Source organism: Myxine glutinosa, chromosome 10 (genome assembly GCF_964187855.1).
Source record: "Myxine glutinosa chromosome 10, kmMyxGlut1.1, whole genome shotgun sequence".
NCBI lineage: Eukaryota > Metazoa > Chordata > Myxini > Myxiniformes > Myxinidae > Myxine > Myxine glutinosa.
This window is the reverse complement of record NC_136270.1, coordinates 26,253,570-26,277,058: the sequence shown is the minus strand read 5'-3', so window position 1 is coordinate 26,277,058 and position 23,489 is coordinate 26,253,570. Positions and strand designations below refer to the sequence as shown.

General features: G+C 47.9%; 1 protein-coding gene and 1 long non-coding RNA gene across 6 annotated transcripts in view; one reads left to right on the top strand and one right to left on the bottom strand.

Moving 5' to 3' along the window:
• The window catches only part of LOC144894007 (EP300-interacting inhibitor of differentiation 3-like), a 74,872-nt gene extending 74,146 nt beyond the window's left edge, over positions 1-726 (bottom strand). Inside the window, exon 1 of one of the 5 annotated variants that reach the window (XM_078785472.1) lies at positions 654-726. Coding sequence is in view for 1 of the 5 variants with exons in the window: in XM_078785471.1 (XP_078641597.1) it covers positions 665-695 (31 nt within the window). In the remaining 4 variants the exon portion in view is untranslated. The remainder of the gene's footprint in view (positions 1-653) is intronic. The other 4 variants (XM_078785473.1, XM_078785469.1, XM_078785470.1 and 1 more) reach the window with 4 other exon arrangements.
• Positions 85-15,807, top strand: LOC144888212 (uncharacterized). The gene is made up of 5 exons (XR_013624688.1): positions 85-153; positions 425-739; positions 9,195-9,360; positions 13,673-14,045; positions 14,418-15,807. It is a non-coding gene; the product is annotated as an uncharacterized LOC144888212 (long non-coding RNA).
• The last annotated feature ends 7,682 nt before the right edge of the window (positions 15,808-23,489 follow it).

The following is a 23,489-nucleotide window of genomic DNA, read 5'->3' as shown; positions in this document are numbered from 1 at the left end:
GTGTGGTGTTTGTATGGTATGGGTGTGGGGACATCCAAAAATACGTAACGTTTGAGGTTTGAGGATGCATGTCCAAACGTTACAGAGAGTTACAGAGGTGGGGTTCCAGCGCCATTTCATAACGCTATCAACAGTTATATTTTTGCCTTCACAGTAAGTACAAATGTGCCTTATTTATACTTATAGATTGTCCGCCGCACAGAGCAATGAGCAAAACTCCCGCGTTTTTAACATCACTTCCGTCAATTCCGTGTTATTTATTTATTTTGTCCACTTGCATTTTGAGATACTTTCTACTTTACCATTTGAGCTTTTGTCATCAAATTTTTAACAAACCTTTATTATGAGAAAATGGAGAACACTAATTAATCAATTTGAATTTCGTTAAAAAATCAAATAAAAAAACTGTTTTCGTCATGTTTAGAAACCGTAAGAAGAAGAGGAGGTAAATGGAAGGAGCAGAAGAAGAAGAAAAGGACGGACGATGAAGAAAAATACGAAGAGGAAGAGGAATAAAGAAACAGAAAAAGAAGATGAGGAAGAAGAGGATGATGATTAAGGTGTGGAAAGTTAGAGTACAAAGCTATGCGGACGCCCTAGCTGTAGTAAGTTCAGGAATCTCCTTCAATCAAGTGGTTTATTAAAGACAATACCAAGCTCTCACAGACCACACGACCATCATGACGAGCCGCCATCAACCACCGAAGCCACGCCCCTACACGTCACTACGCACTACGCAGTACGTATTACCAAACACGACACAAGCAATTTTTTTCTCTCTCTGTAGATTTCCCCAATTAAATGGCCACAAAGTTACCACATTTAAAATGACTACAAAGGAAATAAATAGGCGACATACACGGTGAGAACCCTTTGATTGTTTGTTTATCGGTCAGACGAATTACCCAAATGTACCCAAATTTAAGTGAATTTACCCAAACGAGCAACGGTACCCGCCCTAAGGGCGGGGCTTCAATTAGGAAGCCGAAATGAAAAGGCAAAATATCAGAAATTGAAGGCAGAAATTTTTTCTTTTAAACAATTCATATAAACATCCGTCAAATCATATCACATGTAAATCATCAAAATCAAAACAGTATCTTCAGAATTTCAATAAAAGCCACATCACTGTTCATATCGGTAAGTACTAGTACCCGACTACAAAGCCGCAATGAGCCGGCGAAGCCAAAGCCTCTTGCCGCTATTTTATCCATCACTATGGCATCAGTAGGTTAAGTAGTTGGTAGTAGGTAGGTGTAGTAGGTACCGTACCTAGTTCAAAATGACACCATTTGCATTCTGGATGAGATTAAAATTTATAAAATTTCCTTCTTGATTAATTCGGTGATTTCCGTCTCAACTTCGGATATTTCTGGCCTTGAAAAACTATGCCCTACGGCCGCGAGATTTCTAAAAAATAATTCTTCGTCAATTTTAGAATATTTGACGCTGTTTTCAGCGTCCGAAACGCGGTAAAAAGCTTTTTTGAAATATTTTTTCAAATGCTCGAATCTCATTGGTTCCGGTAATTAGTGACAATTTTCGTTGAATATAACCAGGGCCCGTGCGGGCCCGGGGAACGAGGTTGGTCTTAAAGTATTTTAATTACAAATTAGAGGTGCATAAGATTGTGAATCAAAAAAAGACGGGTGAAACAAACTCCTATTGAACTTTTTCGCAATTTTTTTATGCATACTTCCGCATCCGGAAGATGGCGGCCCCCATGGAGTGATTTGGTTTTTGAAATATTTTTTCAAATGCTCGAATCTCATTGGTTCCGGTGTTTGGTGACGATTTTCGTTGAAGATAACCAGGCCCGTGCGGGCCGAGGTTGGTCTTAAAGTATTTTAATTACAAATTAGAGGTGCATAAGATGGTGAATCAAAAAAAGATGGGTGAAACAAACTCCTATTGAACTTTTTCAATTTGTTATGCATACTTCCGCATCCGGAAGATGGCGGCCTCCATTGAGCGATTTGGTGCGTCAAAGCTTCGAAATTCTCAAGGGATCCAGCAAAATCTGGCTTTTCAACATAATACGTACGCGTTCATTCACAACACCGGCTTCGCCGGCTACTAGTACCCGACTGCAAAGCCGCAATGAGCCGGCGAAGCCAAAGCCTCTTGCCGCTATTTTACCCATCACTATGGCATCAGTAGGTTACGTAGTTGGTAGTAGGTAGGTGTAGTAGGTACCGTCGGTGTAGTAGGTGTAGTAGGTGTAGTAGGTACCATTTGCATTCTGGATGAGATCAAAATTGATAAAATTTACTTCTTGATTAATTCGGTGAATTCCGTCTCAACTTCGGATATTTCCGGCCGTGAAAAACTATCCCCTACAGCTGCGAGATTTCTAAAAAATAATTCTTCGTCTATTTTAGAATATTTGACGCCGTTTTCAGCGTCCGAAACGCGTAATAAGCTTTAAAAATATATTTTTCAAATGCTCGAATCTCATTGGTTCCGGTGTTTGGTGACGATTTTCGTTGAAGATAACGAGGTTGGTCTTAACGTATTTTAATTACACATTAGAGGTGCATTAGATTGTGAATCAAACAACGACGGGTGAAACAAACTCCTATTGAACTTTTTCGCAATTGTTTTATGCAAACTTCCGCATCCGGTCAATGGCGGCCTACATTGCGTGATTTGGTTTTACAAATATTTTTTCAAATGCTCGAATCTCATTGGTTCCGGTGTTTGGTGACGCCTTTCGTTGAAGATAACCAGGCCCGTGCGGGCCGAGGTTGGTCTTAAAGTATTTTAATTATAAATTAGAGGTGCATAAGATTGTGAATCAAACAACGACGGGTGAAAGAAACTCCTATTGAACGTTTTTCAATTTGTTATGCATACTTCCGCATCCGCAAGATGGCGGCCTCCATTGCGCTTCGGAATTCTCAAGCCAAGGGATACAGCATAATCAGGTTTTCGACATAATACGTACGCGTTTATTGACAACACCGGCTTCGCCGGCTACTAGTACCCGACTGCAAAGCCGCAATGAACTGGTGAAGCCAAAGCCTCTTGCCACTATTTTACCCATCACGATGGCATCAGTGGGTTAGGTAGTTGGTAGTAGGTAGGTGTAGTAGGTACCGTACCTGGTAAGACTTGGTAAAAGAGAAGAGCAGACAGTCCTCCCCAATACCTACATACAATAAATGTCACAAGAAGCTTAAGGAAGTAACGATACGATGTGCTAGCTTCGGGCCTATTTTAAGAAATTTTAACTGGGCTTAATATATGTTTTCACAGTATGTGTGTAGTCCTCTAACTTCAGTTGCTTTCAGGACTGGTTCTCTCCAGGCACTGCGGCTTCCTCCACCAGAAGAAGTTAGCTTGCAGTAAGATCAGTGCCGACAGATCAGACGATAGCGCCGTTTCAACAGCAATGTGTGACTGTCGTTCACCGGCTTCGCCGGCTATTATTACCGGTACATCGTGTTTCAAATCGTGATATCAACTTTTCTTTAGGGAAAAGAATTGAATGATTTTGTACCTCTTCTTCAGCTTAGAACTTCAGGATAGGCGACATTGCTGATAAAAGTTTCTTTTCTCTCTTTGAAGTTCTTGGCAAACATTTTTATATTGTCACTGCTGCCAACACGACTCATGGCGACGTAAAGCTGTCCATGGCTGAAGAAATCTGTCTTTAGGTAGATGCCTACCTTTTTTAATGTCTGACTTTGATTGAGCCTTGTTAGGTACTGGTCATTGCAAAGCAGAGTCGGACAGGGAATTGTTTTCGCTGCATCTGGAAGGGGAACAGGTTTTTGGATGGAATGATTGGAATCCTCGGTATGCTCTTCTGCCTCAAGAAGGGAGCTCCGATCATGCTGCTGCGAAACATTGACCCTAAAAATGGCCACTGCAATGGGAGTCGTTACATTGTGGACACCTGATGCCGAATCTCATCGATGCGACACTAGCTACTGGGTCTCATGCTGGAAACAAGATCTTCATACCGAGGATTCCAATCATTCCATCTGAAAACCTGTTCTCCTTCCAGATGCAGCGAAAACAATTCCCTGTCCGACTCTGCTTTGCAATGACCAGTAACAAGGTTCAAGGTCAGACATTACAAAAGGTAGGCATCTACCAAAAGACAGATTTCTTCAGCCATGGACAGCTTTATGTCGCCATGAGTCGCATTGGCAGCAGTGACAATATAAAAATGTTTGCCAAGAACTTCAAAGAGAGAAAAGGAACTTTTATCAGCAATGTCGTCTATCCTGAAGTTCTAAGCTGAAGAAGAGGTACAAAATCATTCAATTCTTTTCCCTAAAGAAAAGTTTATATCACAATTTGAAACACGATGTTGTGGCGGACACAAAAGCCCACTGGCGTGGTGACATCATTCCACGCACCAAGTGGGCGGTGGCCACGCCCGAGGGGTAGGCGTGGCCTCATGATATACCCCGGGCGACCAGCCCGGAGGAGTACAGTGTTACAGTGTAGTCTTACAATAAAGACGTTTATATGTTACCGCTTGTCCGCTTCCTCCTTGCTCACAAGCAGCGCGCGTAACGCCGCGCTTTACTGGTGACCCTCGACGTTGGATCTGCCGGAGCGATCCTTCCACACGCGACGCCATCGCCATGGCCGCCTTCGTCAAACTTCCGGAATTTTGGGAGGCTCAGGCCGAAGTCTGGTTCGTCCAGGCCGAAGCCCAATTTCAGCTTCGGCACCTCACCGGCGATGACACGCGCTACTGCCACGTCGTCGCCTCCCTCGGGCCCGGCACGGCCGCTCGAGTTGTGTCCGTCCTTCGCCACCCACCGGACGGCCACAAGTACGAGGCACTCAAGCGGCTACTCCTAGCCACGTTCAGCCTCACGGACGACGCACGGGCCGACCGCCTCCTGGATCTCCCCGAGCTCGGTGAGACGCGCCCGTCGATCCGAATGGACCATATGCTGTCACTGTTGGGCGACGAAGCCCCCGGTTCGCTATTCCGGGCGCTTTTCCGTCGCCAACTTCCAGCGCAGGTTCGCCTCGCGTTGGCCGGGACCGGGCTAACGGAACCCCGAGCATTGGCGGCCGAGGCGGACAAGTACTTCGCCGCTTCGGACACGCGGGCGAGCGTTGGCGTGGCCGTCACGGCCTTCGACGCTGCTGTTCCACAGCATCATCTTCTACAGCACGCTGAGTTTCAGCAGCATGCTGATACGCACCTCGTGAACGCCGCCACGCCCCGCCCACCGCCGCGGCGAAAACCGCCACTGCGGGGAAACCCGTCGACTCCACCGGCCTGGCGGAGCCAGCCGCGCTCCTCCAGCTCCACCACCTGGTGCTGGTTCCACGCCAAGTTCGGCCACGAAGCTCGGCGGTGTCATCCGCCGTGCTCCTTCAACGGGTCGGGAAACGCCCGGGCCGGCGCTCAATTGTGGCGATGAGCGCCGGCCGTTCGAGCAGCCTGCTGTTCATAACGGACACCTTCTCCGGGCGCCGTTACCTGTGCGACACGGGAGCACAGGTGAGTGTCATTCCCGCCGGCACGTCAGACAAGCACGCCGCGGGTGGGGGCCCCGCGCTGCTTGCCGCGAACGGGACGCCCATCCGTACGTACGGAAAACGCTGCCTCTCTCTGCGGTTTGGAGGGCAGGTTTTCCGATGGACGTTCGTCACCGCCGACGTGCCCATGGCACTGCTTGGCGCGGACTTCCTGTGCGCTAATGGGCTCCTGGTCGACGTCAAGCGCAGACGGCTTGTCCAGGCCGAGACGTTCAGCTCGCTCGCATGTGCGTTGCCCAGCTCAACGAGCGGCTTGCCAAGTGGCTTGCCGAACGATTCGGTTCCGGCCACGTTGGTCTGTACGCTTCCGGCAGCGGATGCATTCACCCGCCTCCTCGCCGGCTTCCCGGCCCTCACGCGGCCCACCTTCTCGGCGGGGGCCGTCAAGCACGGGGTGGCCCATCACATCCCCACCGTCGGGCCACCGGTCTACGCCCGGGCACGCCGCCTCGAGCCGACGAAGCTGGCGGTGGCAAAAGCGGAGTTCGCTACCCTGGAGCGACTCGGCATCGTTCGGCGCTCAGAGAGCGCTTGGGCGTCGCCGCTGCACATCGTGCCGAAGCCCGGCGGGGGATGGCGACCGTGCGGGGACTATCGCCGTCTCAATGACGCCACGACTCCCGACCGCTACCCCGTCCCCCACATTCAGGACTTTTCCGCCCGTTTGGCGGGCAGGTCCTTCTTCTCGAAGGTGGACCTCATACGCGGCTACCATCAGGTCCCCGTCAGGCCGGAGGACGTCCCGAAGACGGCGGTCATCACGCCATTCGGACTCTTCGAGTTCCTGCGCATGCCCTTCGGTCTGAAGAATGCGGCTCAGGCGTTCCAGCGACTGATGGACAGCGTCCTGCGTGACTTGGATTTTGTCTACGTCTACCTGGACGATATCCTCGTCGCCAGCGCGTCCCGCGAAGAGCACCTACGCCACCTCCGCACGCTCTTCGAACGCCTGGGCCAGCATGGCCTGATTGTGAACCCCGCAAAGTGCCGGTTCGGCGCCGCCACAATCGATTTTCTGGGGCACCGTGTCACCAGGCACGGAGCCGTCCCCCTGCCGGCCAAGGTGGAGGCGGTGAAGGGGTTTCCGCGCCCCCGCACGATCAGAGGGCTGCAGGAGTTCCTGGGCATGGTGAACTTTTACCATCGGTTCCTGCCCCGTATCGCCCAGCTCCTGCGCCCCCTGCACGAAGCTCTCCGAGGTAAGCCGGGCAAAGGCGACGTTACCTGGACCGAGCAGATGGACACGGCGTTCACGGGCGCGAAGCTCGCCCTGGCTAACGCCACCATGCTCGCGCACCCGGCGCCCGATGCACCGATCGCCCTCACCACCGATGCCTCGGACTACGCGGTGGGCGCGGTGCACGAGCAATGGGTGCGTGGAGCTTGGCAACCGCTGGCGTTCTTTAGCCGGCAGCTTCGCCCGCCCGAACGCCGTTACAGTACCTTCGACCGCGAGTTGCTCGGACTTCACTTGGCGGTCAGGCACTTCCGCCATCTGCTCGAGGGCCGGGCGTTCACTGCCTTCGTCGACCACAAGCCGCTGATCTTCGCGATGGGCAAGGTCACCGAGCCGTGGTCGGCCCGGCAGCAGCGTCACCTCTCGGCCGTGTCCGAGTACACGACGGACATCCAGCACGTCGCGGGGAAGGACAACCCGGTGGCGGATTGCCTTTCCCGGGCCGTCGCCCACGCAGTCCACCTCGGCATCGACTATGCCCGGATGGCAGCGGACCAGGCCGCTGACCCCGACGTCCAGGCCTTGCGGACCGCCGTCACGGGCCTCCGCGTCACCGAGGTGCCGTTCGACGGCGCGGGCGCGGCCCTCTTGTGCGACGTCTCCCTCGGGCGTCCTCGCCCCATTGTGCCCGCGGGCTGGCAGCGCCAGGTGTTTGACGCCATCCACGGCCTGTCCCACCCGGGCGCGAGGGCCTCCCAAAGGCTGATCGCCGACAAGTTCGTCTGGCATGGCCTCCGGAAGGCCGTCCGCGGCTGGGCCAGGACATGCCTCGCGTGCCAGCGCGCCAAGGTGCACCGGCACACCCAGGCCCCGTTGGCCCCGTTCACGGTGCCGGAACGCCGGTTTGACCACGTCCACGTGGACCTGGTGGGACCTCTGCCCCCCTCGCGGGGTTTCACCCACGTCCTCACCATGGTGGACCGCACCACCCGGTGGCCGGAGGCCGTGCCCTTGGCGTCGACAACGGCGGCCGATGTCGCGCAGGCTTTCATCGCCACCTGGGTCGCCCGGTTCGGCGCCCCCTCAGACATCTCATCCGACCGCGGCCCCCAGTTCACCTCGGAGCTCTGGGGGGCGGTTGCGCAGGGGCTCGGGGTCCGGCTGCACCGAACCACGGCCTACCACCCCCAGGCTAACGGCCTGTGTGAGCGATTTCACCGCTCATTGAAGGCCGCGCTCCGGGCCACCCTCCGCGACGGCGGCTGGGTCGACAGGCTCCCCTGGGTCCTGCTGGGCCTCCGGACGGCGCCCAAGGAGGACCTGCGCGCATCCGCGGCGGAGTTGGTCTTCGGGCAACCGCTGCGGGTGCCGGGCGAGTTCCTCCCCGACTCCACGGCACCATGGTCCGCGGCACAGCAGCGCTCCGCTCTGCAAGAGACCGCCCAGAGGTTCGCCCCGGTGCCAACGGCATGCCACGGGCACCCACCGACGCACGTCGCCCCGGAGCTTCGCACGGCGGAGTACGTCTTCGTCCGCCACGATGCCCATCGGACACCACTGCGGCCCCCGTACGACGGGCCTTTCCGCGTGCTGGAGACCGGGGCGAAGCACTTCACCCTGGACATCGGCGGTACTCCTGACCGCGTTTCGGTAGACCGCCTCAAGCCGGCCCACCTCGATGTGGACCATCCACCGCCAGTGGCCCGACCCCCACGTCGGGGCCGCCCTCCTGCGGGCGGACCCCCGGCACCGCCCAGCCCCGCCGCCACGCCGCCCCCCGGTCCTGCACCCATCCCAGGAGCAGCCAGTGGCATCCCACCTGGCATCCCTGCACCCCGGACGCCGCCGATCGCCAGGGGGCGCTTCGGCCGGGTCATTCGTCTGCCCCGCAAACTGGCCCTCCAGGTGCGCGGGAATTCTGGGGGGGCGCGTGTGGCGGACACAAAAGCCCACTGGCGTGGTGACATCATTCCACGCACCAAGTGGGCGGTGGCCACGCCCGAGGGGTAGGCGTGGCCTCATGATATACCCCGGGCGACCAGCCCGGAGGAGTACAGTGTTACAGTGTAGTCTTACAATAAAGACGTTTATATGTTACCGCTTGTCCGCTTCCTCCTTGCTCACAAGCAGCGCGCGTAACGCCGCGCTTTAATGTAATAATATTTACCGATATGAACAGTGATGTGGCTTTTATTGAAATTCTAAAGATACTGTTTTGATTTTGATGATTTACGTGTGATATGATTTGACGGATGTTTATATAAATCGTTTACAAAAAAAAAATTCTGCCTTAAATTTCTGATATTTTGCCTTTTCATTTCGGCTTCCCAATTGAAGCCCCGCCCGTAGGGCGGGGACCGTTGCTAGTTTGGGTAATTCGTTGGACCCCAGAAGACCAGTGTTATCTGAATGACATTAGCAACATGGATATCAGTGTCGAAGCGAGTAAGTTTCTCTCTTTGTTCTATTTAACGTTTTTATACCTCCCTCCCTCACACAGTTCCAGTTGAGTACCAGTTCACTGGTAATTCCCTGTGTGTCGCAAGAGGCACTAACAGGGTTGGCGGCAGGAAGAGCATCTGGCCATAAAACATTGCTTCAAAAAGGGGACCACGGTGCCCGGAAAAGGCCAACCCCAGCTCTGCAGGGAAAAATGGCCTCTAAAGGTGGCTCTTCTTCTTCTTCCTCCCTCACACAATGCCCTCCCGAAAGTGGGCGGAGGCATTATGTTTTCGGGTCGTCCGTCCGTCCGTACGATCTAAACCTCGTTTTTCTCAGCAACCACATGTCCAATTGAGACGAAACTTTCAGGGTAGGAGTGACACCCATGCAGAATGTTTTTATGATAATTGTGACATCACAGGTGACGTGGTATGGCAACCATCTTCGTTTAAACACACACACAGAAAAAATTATTTCTCAGAAACTGCTAAATGGAAAAATTTGAAACTGGGCACATTGTTAAGTACTCCCAATGGGGAACAAAAGTATGATAATGATGACGTCATTGGTGAAGTGGAATACCAGCCATAAATGTTTTAATCGAATACCTTATCCTAAAAATCTGAAATTGCATGCATGTGATATATGACCCATTTGTATTGAAATATTAAATTTATGACATCATAAGGTCACATGGTTTGGCAGCCAGATTGGATTGAAGGAAAATATTAAATAATTATATCTCAGAAACCACTTACCCTATCGACACGAAACTTTACAAATGTCATCTAACACTTGCTGCATATAGTTTGAAAATGATGACGTAGGTCACATGGTTTGGCAGCCATCTTGGATAGAAAAACTAATCTTATCCGATCAACACGAAACTTTACAAACGTGATCCCCTACCCATGCATATGCATTATGCATAGTGTACATTTCTATGTCACATGTCATATGGTGTGGCAGTCAAATTTGCTTGAAAGCCGATATTTATAAACAAGACCGAAAGTCGAACAGCGGCATAGTTGGGCTTGTTTGATACTGTAATTGAAGAGGATAGTATGACCTGGGTGGGAATAGCAGTATTAGCAAATAATGGAAGTATTAAATTTTTTGAAATACTGTAAGTCTCTAAGCTGTATGTCACCATGGACATGAAGAGATTGCATTGAGACACTGGTTTATTCTACATGTTGAGTCAACAATGAACTAACCATACACCACTTCAATCCAGCAACTTTTCAGTCATGACAAAGGGATCGAAGTGTTACGATTATATTTAATGTATTATTAACGTTATTATTATTGTCCTGTCATCAGCGTTTAAGACCGCCTGATGAGGGATGGCCGAAACAGTTTTTCCTCCCGAGGCGAGCAGCCGAAAATGGCGATTATTGTGGCAAAATGGAAATCAAATTGGCGAAACTCCATGGTCCTCTCAGCCAATCATGAACTTTGGAGCGTGGTCTCATGTCCTTTTTTGACCGCCCACTGTTTCTCCGCCTCGACTGGGCAGGGCCTGCTTATGAGGTCCATTAAGGCGGGGCTTAGTGTCCTGGAACCTGCCTGGCTTGCAGTGGACGATTATTGTTGTTTAATGGAGGTTTTCATGGCTGGCTTTGTCAGCAAAACGTAAAGGGAAAATTACAGAGGGAAAATCACATATTGGGGAAAACCAACCTTCATACCTAACTAATTATCACTGCTTCACCCCTCGTATTAAGAAACATGAACAATCTTAAGCTACAATCTCCCTACTTAAGTACATCGAGATTTCTCCTACACGTCCACGCTATAATTATACAGTCCTACCTTTACTATGGGATTCCTTCATCTACCCCCACAAACGTAACATTATTATTACGAAAACGATACTACTGTATTAGGAAACCTAGGCTAATTTGTTCGAAGTGGCCTGAATGTGAGGCATGAAGACATGAAGCCTAAGTTCTAAACGTACTGTCATTGGAACACCCATAACACCTATGCTTTCAATACACCTTTCAATGATTGTCAATTTAACAATCGGTTTGTTTGTGTTTCACATTGAATGGAAAACGTAAAGGTAAAGCATGGCGATTGTGATATATGACAGGTTCGACAACATGTTCGGCCTGAATAATAATAATAATAATTCATTTATTTTGTATAGCGCTTTTCCAGAAGCCCAAAGGCGCTTTGACAGAGTGGAAAACATAATGCATAACAATACATGAAAACAACAATTGCAAAAAGACAAGAATCAAGAAAACAAACAGCAGCGATATACGGCATATATATAAGACAAGAATCAAAAAGACAAGACAAGAATCAATAGGGAAATATTTAAAGCAAAAGGAGGGAGAAGGAGAAGAGATAGTCAGGGGTTAAATGCTGTGGGTTGAATGTTGAATGCAGCGTTGAACAGGTGGGTCTTTAGTGATGTTTTGAATGTGGTGAGTGAGGAGGAGTCTCTGATGGTGTGAGGTAGTGAGTTCCAGAGGGTGGGAGCAGCGATGGAGAAGGCCCTGTCCCCCCAGGATCTGAATTTGGTCCGGATGGAGGGGGTCAGGAGGTTGGTACCAGCAGAGCGGAGGTTGCGGGTGGGAGTGTGTCTGGAGAGGAGGTCAGCCAGGTAGGATGGGGCCAGGTTATGGAGGGCTTTGTATGTCAAGAGGAGGATTTTGTACTGGATGGCATATAAATCAAAATGACGGTGTGTGGAGTCAGTCGACATACGACGTAACGACATCACAGATGTTAATCACCTCACATCACCCCTGCCATGTGACCAGATCATCAGCTCTGATTGGTGTACGTTTGTGAGGGACATACACACATACATACATACATACATACGGACAGACAAACACTATTCTAGATGGCTTTGACCTATGAGCTACGCCGTAAAAACCCTTCTCCGAAACTGCTTCACCAATCGATGTGAAACATGTCATGTCTGGTAAAAATTTGATACTTGAGAACAGCTGAAGGGATTTAAATCAAACTTGTTTATTCTTAGGACAGCCAATGAGGGTATCTACCTGTTGTCATGGGCAGGGACTACTCGGAGGCATATTGGCGATGCAGTCGAATTGCTCTGGTTTTGTCAGGTAGAATACATTTACATGTATGAGAGTAGGCAATGAAATACCTTAGTCCATATAGGATCCTATAGATTAGTGCATGCCGTATGCCGTGTAGCCACCTTCCTGTATACAAGTCATGGTCGGATGTCCGGGTAAGCGTTATGTGTCTCCATGTGGGGGGTGGAGCTATGCTAATTTGTTAGGGCATATGGATAAAATTCCCAGTGTGTAATCACCTCTGTATTTTTCCCTTCGTTATTATAAAGCACACTCGGCCAGCCATGCGATCGGCACGTAATTGTAAAATAACATAATCGCCGACGATACCAGACACCACTACACCACCCAGCTCAAATCTTCTCGATGGGTGCCAGGTCTGGCCATGAGGCCAGACCCTGAAAGGCGATTAGTTGGGACGATTCGATGGCGCTCGTTGATTGGAGTGCGGGTGACGTCGGAGAGAACATTCTAGCGTCGGAGCAAAAAGGGACACGTCCCGCCATTTTCTCTCTCTTGTTCTGGGCTTGATCACGAACAGTCGCATTTGTGTTCTCTCTCTTGGCCCGGGCTCTTCGCACAGCAGTCACAATTCCTGCTCTCTGTTATTCACACAGCGGTCGCATTCGCATACGCATTTCCCTATCTCGGTCCTGGCTTTGGTCGCAGGCGGACGCATTTCCCTCTCTCTGTGTTGGGTTTCGTCGCGAGCAGTCGCATATTCTCTTTCTGTCCTGGGCGGTCTAGTCAGGCAGCTTAGCAGCATATTTATCGAAAATGGGGAACGGCTTGACAAAAGCGCCATTTTAATTTTGGTGGTCCATTAGACCATATCCAATAGATTTAGGACCGGAGGCAAGAAATATACAGTGTTCTTCACCTTTTTATTGGACAAAAACCAAGGACAAAAACCAATTATGTATATATTTTCAACAAGGAGGCTAACTTTTATTTCATTACATGCAGTGTTATTTGTAAAACTTATGCATGCCTGCATAATAAATTTTACGCTTCCATGTAATAATAATTAGTAATATAATACCGAGTGTTTATACAAATGTGTTATACTTGTGACTCGCGCACCTCTCATATATTTAACATGTACGCAACTACAAGGATGTAATGACAATATAGCTTTAGAACAGACAACATGTTGTTCAAGGTAATTTGTCCAGCAATTTATGTATTTACGATTTTAGACTAACTCCAATAGCTGATGATTTATTTGCATAAATGCATTGCTCGATATTATGCTGTGCGAGTCGTATTTGTGCAAAAGTCAAACACTGTATATGTCTTGCCTCCGGTCCTAATTCTATTGGATATGGTCCAATGAACCGCTAAAATAAAAATGGTCCTTTTGTAAAGTCGTTCCCCCAAAAATTGCTAAGCTGCCTAACTAGTCATATTCCTGGCTTGCGTGCAATTGTAAAGAGGAAGAGTCCGTCTCGTTCTCTCCCTCTCTCAGTGCTGGCTTTGTGACGGCTGTGCTTTGTGCTGTGTACGCTTGAGAAACAGCGGCGCTTTGTGGAGCGTAGAACGAGCGGAGGAGGAAGGAGTTTTGCTCCCGCTTCACGGCTCAATGTGCCGTGTGGCGATTCGTGCCATCCAGACCAAAGTTCAGTGCCGGCAGGCAGGAACATTATTTATTTTCATTTAACTTTCCCTGGTGTTGTAAACGAGTCCTGGTGGAGGAGCCTCAATTAGGAATTGGTTCACTGTACATTCATTTTTGTTATCCTGCCATTATTTTCATTAAACCCATTATTTGTTACATTTTTAATTCCTTGTCTTGTAGGTTTATTTGTTTGGGGGTTCGCGGATCGCATCCGGCCGTGCCGGTAAGCACTTGCTACCCCCACCCCCACCCCTCCGCGCATGCAAAAGGTACCGCCATAGTTGGTTATACGCCTTGGAGTTAAAGCTCATTTGGCCATCTGTCACCCTGAGGTCTTCACTACAGGAAAGACACACGACAATACACAGCAGCTGGATATTTTTATTTTTTTTGTATACTGAATCGAGGCTCGTGAAAGAGCTAAAATTGATTATTATTGATTGAAAGTTGATTATTAAATAGGCCAGCACCAGTAACCCTAGAAATGCACTCCTGTGTGTTTTTTTTTGTTGTTGTTCAGTATAGAGGGGAAAAAAAAATTCAATATGTGTGCAATGTTGAATTGTTTGATTTATTTTATTTTATTACTTTTCAGCCACGAGTAGATAAGGGAGCCACTGCTTCAGTCCTGTACCATTGAGGGAGAAACTGACGTTTGTACGTGTGTGACACCTCGGCCTGAAACTTCTTGCATGGAAATTGCCAAAAGTACCACCACGTCTCCGGGAATAGTTGCACCACTTACAGCTGTTCAACTTATTGATGGATGCAACCATTCTAACCACGAGCCTGCACAAAGCATACCACCTTGGACAGAAAAATTCAGAACCCTGCATTTTCAACAACATTGGTACGAGTGGTTTCCTTGGCTCCATTATTCATCACAAATAAAAGGAATTGTGTGTTTTCAGTGTGCCACAGCTGATGCTGAAAGACTCCTGCAACTACTGGTTTTAGCAACTGGAAGAAAGCAATTGAGAAATTCACGATACATCAAGAATCAGCTTGCCACAAACATGCAGTATTTAAATTGGATCGACAAAATAGGGGGCAGTTAAACGTATCAGACGAACATGTCTCTGCACATAAGAACCAGCAAAACAAAAATACAATGTACCTGATGAGAATAATTGTCAAATCTATAAGGTTTTTGCTTGGACAAGGTTTGGCAAACTGTGCAACCTACAGACTGAAAATGATGCTGATATGAAGCTGTAGCTTCAGCGCTGAACAAACCTCGGCTTGGCTTTAACATCAACTTACTATATGGGCAAACATACGCCAGAGCTGCAAACATGCATGGAAAGTACAATGGCTACCAAACAATTATTTCCCCTAGCTCTATACTCCCATTGTGCTGCTTACTCTTTGAAGTTTATATCCAATAAGCATGTGATGCAGATCCTATATTGAGCAACACCATACAGTTGGTGCAGGAACTTGGGACTTGCACAGAAGAAGCAGAAAATAGAATCGCGTGTTTTCATAGATCAGCGCAAATAATTCTGGATGTATCGAGATCCTCAGCGGTCATCGACCGGGATGCTGCAGAGACAGAACATGGAGACATGAAAGTCTTCCTGCAGTTGTCATGATATATTGCGTCTGCCGTGTATAGATCACTCGAAACCCATTTGAAAATCCAAGATTGCCACTATTTTTTCAGATGGCCACCAATGATCCAATGAATTATTGTTTTCCTCATTGAAATTAATACTGTTATCCTATTTTAAATATCTAAGTGTGGATGTACATGTTTTTAAGTATGTAGACACTGATTTTGCTAATTATAATCCTATAAAACACTTTTCCATGATTTCTGGTTGTTTAGATGAAAGTATGTGTCATCACTGATCAGAAATTTACAGTTTATACTTACAGAAATGAAAAGTATTTTCTTCATGCAAATCATTAGTATACAGTCATCAGAATTATATGGTTTTCATTTGGCAATGCTTAAAAGTTTAATAAAGTCAACAAACCAGGAGTTGTGGCAAGAGGTCAATGATGAAAAAGAGTGAATGTTAATGCACTACCAGGGCACACTGGTAACATCACTGCTGTGTAACCCAGCATTGGGTTCAGTGTCAGATAATTAACTTGTACTCGATATTTAGCAATTACTTCGTGTCCCAAATGCTATCTAATCCTCTCCATTCGGTTAGATAGGCACACCTGATTCAAACTTGTGGATCTGGTCAAACTGTACAAACAGTGACATGAACAACTGGGAGTAGAATCACCACTTGTCAACTCAACGAGGCTAACGCACCAGCTTTTGGCACAAATGCCTGAACTAGAAGCTCACCAAAAAGGACGGGAAGTACGAGCACCAGTCAATAAGTAACCTTAAAATGGCGATTATAAATTCGAGAATGTAATGTATGTAATTGTAGACGACATATGTTATATCTATGGGTAAGAGTCATGGTTTGCCTGTTTTCGATCTGGCAACATTGAGCGTATGACATCAGTAGAGCAGTTCCAAGATAGGGGCTCCCTTAGAAGCATGCACCAGGGAGGAGCAACGTTCTGTCATCCGTTTATTGGGAAGTGAGGGTGTCAATCCCAGTGAAATCCATCGCAGAATTAAGATGCAATATGGTGACGCATGTTTATTGCTGCAGCAGGTGTACGACTGGGACAGGAAGTTTAAAAGTGGAGTGTCCAGTGTGGCAGATTCTGCTTGCTCGGGCCAGCTTCACACAGCCGGCACAACAGAAATGGTTGCAGAAGTTGAGTGCTTACTAAGGGAAAACCGTCGCATTACGCTGGATGAAGTGGTCTCCCAATTGAACATTAGCCATGGTTTAGCACACCATATCATTCACAACGTGCTGGGGTTCAGCAACGTGTCTGCAATGTGGGTGCCCAGACAACTCACACCAGAACTGAAAAAACGGCGAGTGGATGCATGTGAAGAACTTCTGCGACGTTACGAAACAGAAGGCGATGCTTTTTTACAGTGTGTAGTGACTGGGGATGAAAGCTGGGTCCACTACTTTCAGCCAAAAAAGAAGAGGGCAAGCAAAGAGTGGCGCCATTCAACTTCACCAAACCCAAAAAATTCCGCACTTAGCCGTCCGCTGGGAAAGTGTTGCTGACGCCCTTCTGGGATAGCAGAGGCCCACTTGTAGAGCGTTACATGCCCAGGGGGGCCACAGTCACCAGTGCATCATACTGTGACCTCCTAAAATCATCTGAAACCAGCAATCAGATCAAAACGTCATGGACTACTCACTACCGGTGTTTTGTGCAGCATGACAATGCTCGGCCCCATACCTCCCACGCTACAGCTGCAACAAGACCTGCATTTTGAGTGTCTTCCTCATCCACCATACTCGCCAGACCTTGCCCCTTCGGATTACCACATCTTTGGGCCACTAGTACTCAGCCCTCTTTATATGTTTCACCAAGGCTGATTTGGTTTGGGGAATTGCATCCTTGGCTCGTCCTTTTTTCGTGAGCAACATTTGCCGAGCTTCGTCTATGTTCAGCATACTGCTTGTACGGTCATATAGTAGTATGGTGAATTGTTCCAGCACCTCCAATCCCTCCATGTCCTCGTTGGTGTTTTCTGCTAGGCCCGTGGACAGAGCAAGAAAAAATGGATTAACTTCATCATATGCCATCGTGACGTCAACCGACATGCCTCCACCCACATTATTACATCATTATACATACTTGTACCAAGTTTGATTTAAATCTCTTCAGCTGTTCTCAAGTATCAAATTTTTACCTGACATTACCTCTGACCTTTGATTCCGAAATCTAATCATTTCATCTTTGCACCATGATATATACTTCTATCAAGTTTGGTCAAAATCGCATCACTGGTTCACAAGTTATCACGGTAACAGGATGTTTACCTAACATTACCTCTGACCCTTGACACCATGACCCCAAAACCTAATCAGTTCATCTTTACCTCATTGTACATATTTGCACCAAGTTTGACTTGGATCCCTTCAGCCGTTCTCAAGTTATCGAGGTAACAAAAACCTATCATGGACAGACGGACAGACAGCCGGACGGACAACCAGAAAACATAATTCGTCGTCGGAGGCATAAAATTGTGACAACAATGGTGAACATATTTCACTTTTCTGACTCTGCACTTATGTTGCCTATTAGTGGACCAATCCACTTTCCAGGTTACATCATACATGCAACATGCTATCAATCTGGGATGGCTGATATTATGATAAATGGACACCTCGAAGTTAATTTAATTGCAATACGAGGAACAATTCCTAAAGTTGAAAATGCATTTTAAAAACAGCCGCCACGGCTGACTTTTTCTGGGTGGCTCCACTTCTGAAAATATTTTTGGGGTTATACTCCATAACTTTGCCAAGTTTCATGCTTGTATGACAAAACACATATAAGTTTTGTCACATATCTGCCCTACTACATACATGCTTGACCACAAGTCCAAATATGATGGAAACTTGGACGAAGGATGTGTTGAAGAAGCCAGTCCAGGCCAGCACTTCTTCAGTTTGTGTGCATGATTGAACATGGAGCAGACATTAAATCACAGCTAACATGTGGTGTATCAAAAACTGATTTGTCTATGGTACAATTGCTGCAGTATAGCTGCTATTTGGAGTCAGTCAGAAATTCATAGTCCTGCAGACTGGGGATGGGTGCAAGAGGAAGAAAAATGGTTGATGTGTTGGACTACACTTTCACCTATTGCGAAAAGTTGCAACGAACTGATGAAATGTGGATGCAAGATTGAATGTCAGGGAAGATGCAAGTGCTATAGCTTTGGTCTCAGCTGCAAGACCTCAAAGTCATCAAAACAGCTGTTCACCACCATCTCTGATCTTTCCCCATCCAAAACTTTGATATTTTCTACCCCCGTTAATCCACGCTAAATCCACCTCCTTCAAATTCCGTTTTCTTTCCTGAAAGTCCTTGTATTGTCCATCTTGTTTATCCCGTGTACCCCGCAAAAAAGATGTTGGTAATTATTGCATTACCGTATTATGGAATGTTTCACTTCTCTAGTGCCCTTGAGATAAAACAACTGAAATATCATGACATGTTTTCATGAAAGCTATCCAAATTAATTGAATGAGATATCGTAGAAAAAGCATTTGCAAAATCAGTGTCAACACACTGAAAAACATCGTCACACTTGGACCTTTAAAATCAGACAAGTGTATCAATTTATATGAGGAAAATATGAATTATTTATATCATTGGTTCTATCTTGAAGAAATGGCGGCCATCTGGGATTTTCAAGTGGGCAACGTGTTTTCCTTAATAAGCAACCAGGGAGGCTGACTATTCATGCCAGTTTTGTTGCTCGTATCACCATTTGAATGATTGTTCACTTATCTGCCCAGATAGAGGAAGCCTCCCTTCACAAATCCTCGCCACCAGAGGAGGAGAGCTCTCCAGCACGTCTCCAAAGGCCAGGGCCGCAGCCTTGCCCTGGATCTGCAGGCCAGGGCTATGGGTTGGGGAAGGGGAAGATCGGGGGGGGGGCGGGAGAGGAGGAATGGGAAGATCAGGGGGGTGGGGAAAGGTCTTCTGGCGACTAGCTGTGGCCGTCCCTGTTTGATCCCGACCCCTCTCCCAAGCAGGAGTTACACCTGGATGACCTGGATGGGTGACTGGGGGACACTGGGCCCTACAGGCGCTTTTGTTGCTGCCTTGTTATTGTCCTATGGGGCATTGTCCAGGGGAGCCTTTCATCTTTCCCAACTCCTCCTCTGGTGCTTTTTAACCATTGCCCATGGTTCATTGTCTTCAGTGCCAGAGGAGGGGCTCACAATCAACTCCTCAGGGAATGGAGCTTCTTCCATGACAGGTCCGTCCACTGGCCCGGCTGCCAGAGCCACCTCAGACGGTTGCTACCCTCCCACCTCAGTGGGCCTGACACCCGGTGCAACCACATCCAGGTTCTCTTTGCTGTCAGCAGTTGGAAAGATTTCTCCACCTCCTTGGCTTCCTCTTTCTCCTCCTCCTCGTCACCCTCCATTCTCCCTTCTGCCTCTCTCTATCTACTTCGCATCCTCCTTTGCCCGTAGGGGTAGGAGGACGGAGACAACAACGGCGTCCATTGGAACTGTACGCATCCCTGTGGCAACACCACCACTCCTGCCCACAGATGCACACATCTTACTGGCATAACTTTGCAGGCATGAAAGGTGTGCGTCAGTGCACCAAAGAGGTTGCACTGCACCTGGGCATTGCAGCGCTCCCTCAAATGCCCCCAACTGGCCACATTGGCGTTGGATACTGAAAAACTCCTTGGTATGTCGCATGATGGACGTATTGTGTACCCATTTCCATGTCCACGAGTTAGAGTGCTCGGTGTTGGCTTGCAGCCTAGGGCCCGCATGTTTGGTCATCGTGTTGTTTGAATAAACATATACGTTTATTTCTGACTTCTTGAACCTTTAACAACTGGGAGCAAAACTATTCTTTGCACCCAGTAACAAGGTGACCCAGTTAACTGCACCTGCAGCATAGTTTTGGCTGCCCAGCATAAAACACCTGCCCACAGTCCATCGCTATTACGATGCCATGAGGGATGTTGATTTACCGTGTCATCTTCCTTTACCCGAAGCTTGACGCAGTAATGCCGAGCTCCGGTCCAAATACTCAAACCATTCTGGATAAACCTTGCAGTTTTGACATAAACAAAGGAGACAACCACAATTTTACATCAAAATCGCTTATGCTCTCATTGTATAGGCGGATCGTCGCAACCCTCTCCTGAGCTTCAGAGAGAGCCTCGACCACCCAATCAGCCAGGGACCCAGCTGACAGAGCAGTAGCCCATCGCACCCAGAACTCAGCAAGTCCTCAAGCAGTCTGGAAGGACACATCAAAATCTCGGGCAAAGGAGATGATGCAGAAAAAGTCGGCAGCCTTGAATTCCAGAGCGCACAACAAAACCTCACGGCAGAAGGTCTCGCTGGCTGGAATATCTCCCTCCTTTACAATTCGAAACCGGACACAATTATGGGATCGGCTTGCCATACCCCCACACCGGGGTTCTCGGGAGGGTGGGGACACGCAAGGGATGAAGGGTGAAGAGGGATGGGGAGGAGGCAGCAAAGGGGAGTGCGAGGCAATCCTCACTTGGTTGGTGGTTGAGGCCTGCCAGACACAGATAGGTGGAAGTCCGGGGAAATGCAGGAAGGAAAAAACAAAGGAAAACGCAGGACAAACAAGAGAAAGAAGCAGACAAGAAAAGGAAAGAAAAACAAGTACAGATACATTCAAAGTACACCGCCCTATGCCAAATAAATAAATATCCTACAGCGCGGCATTGCCAGGGCACCTTTGGCGGCTCATATAGACGGTATTGTGAGGGAGAGGTGTACAATAATTGCTTGATTAATTGCATAATTAAAATCGAGAAATAATGATCATAAAATATTTTCTTAATTGGCTAATAGCATACCTAAACCACCAGTGCTTCACCCGAAGCTGTAACTTTTTGAAAATTAATTAAATAAGGCATTAATCGGGGAATTTTGTTTTTTATTGATTAATCAATAAATAGTTAATCGATTAATTGATATATCAATAAATCAAAAATATCCTTTGTAGCCACATCACTTGGTCACTGTCGTGTCCAAATATTAGCTTCCTAGCTGAAAATGTGCCTGAGATATTGCCCAGATGAGAAAGAAAATAAACAAGAACTGCCACTTTACAACTGCTGGCATTGATTACCGGTTTCCTCCACCTTCCCGCTTTCATATAACCCCGCTTTTGATACAACCCCGTTTGGATACAACCCCGCTTGGATACAACCTCACTTTCATTAGACATGCTTTGATACAACCTCACTTCCATTGGACATGCTTTGATACAACCCCGCTTTGATACAACCCTGCTTTGATGCAACCCCGCTTTGATACAACCCCGCTTTCATTAGACATGCTTTGATACAACCCCACTTCCATTGGACATGCTTTGATACAACCCCGCTTTGATACAACCCCGCTTTGATACAACCCCGCTTTGATGCAACCCCGCTTTGATGCAACCCCGCTTGGATACACCCCACTTTCATTAGACATGCTTTGATGCAACCCCGCTTTGATACAACCCCGATTTCACTTTTTTTTTCACACACACACACACACACACACACACACACACACACACACACACACACACACACACACACACACGTGGGAAACCGACCCCGGTCCTCGTCCTCCGATGTAGATCGAGCCTCGAGTCCAGTTTTTGAAGAAGTAACAAGTTTATTGAAGAGCCGAGCACAGCTGTGGAGACACGTTAAGATGGTCGCCAGAGTCGAGGCACCTTCAAAACGGTCTGAATTATACTACGGACAGGTCTTCTTTCAGTATAGTTCGACCCGTGATCATTATCTATCTATAATTCCAGTAATCTCTGTGTGTCTGTGTGTCTGTGTGTTTGTGTGTTTGTGTGTTTGTGTGTTTGTCTGTGACCGCTGTTTCTCGACAACCACGGGTCCGATATACTTGAAACTTGCCAGGTATATTGCTGGGGACCCGAGGATGTGCCTTTTCAAGGTTTCATATTAATCGGACAAGTAGTTACCGAGCTATGGCGATTTCTTTACCAAACTCCGCAAGCCGTTCGCTTTGGACCAAACCATTTCATGTAAATAGAGGGGGGGGGGGATTGTCACCGTACTCGCATGCCGTTCGCTTTGGACCAAACCATTTCATGTAAATAGAGGGGGGGGATTGTCACCGTACTTGCAAGCCGTTCGCTTTGGACCAAACCATTTCATGTAAATAGAGGGGGGGGATTGTCACCGTACTCGCAAGCCGTTCGCTTTGGCTTTGCGAATGGACCAAACCATTTCATGTAAATAGAGGGGGGGATATAATTTTAGATATATATATAGTACGGGCATGCCCTAGTCTATCTATAATGCCAGTAATCTCTGTGTGTCTGTCTGTGACCGCTGTTTCTCGACAACCACGGGTCCGATATACTTGAAACTTGCCAGGTATATTGCTGGGGACCTGAGGATGTGCCTTTTCAAGGTTTCATATTAATCGGAGAAGTAGTTACCGAGCTATGTCCAAAAAACGATTCAACCAATCAGAGAGCAGCGAGCTATCACGTGTGCCGAACGTGGCGAACAGACTCTGCCTCGGACGGCACATTTGAGAGCGTATTCATTTATTTCCCGTTGGCAAACTATGTTGCCGCTATGTTGGCGTTAAACTATGTTTTAAAACTAATTAAAACTAATTTGCGATTCTTTCGCTTTCCTGCGCGTTTGTGCACGCTATGGCGATTTCTTTACCAAACTCCGCAAGCCGTTCGCTTTGGACCAAACCATTTCATGTAAATAGAGGGGGGGGGGGGGGGGATTGTCACCGTACTCGCAAGCCGTTCGCTTTGGACCAAACCATTTCATGTAAATAGAGGGGGGGGATTGTCACCGTACTCGCAAGCTGTTCGCTTTGGACCAAACCATTTCATGTAAATAGAGGGGGGGGGATTGTCACCGTACTCGCAAGCCGTTCGCTTTGGCTTTGCGAATGGACCAAACCATTTCATGTAAATAGAGGGGGGGGATATAATTTTAGATATATATATAGTACGGGCATGCCCTAGTCATAATTAAATTCAAAGCAAAGCATTCCTAAAGTCTACGAAATCGCTGTTCATCTTTGTATGTCAA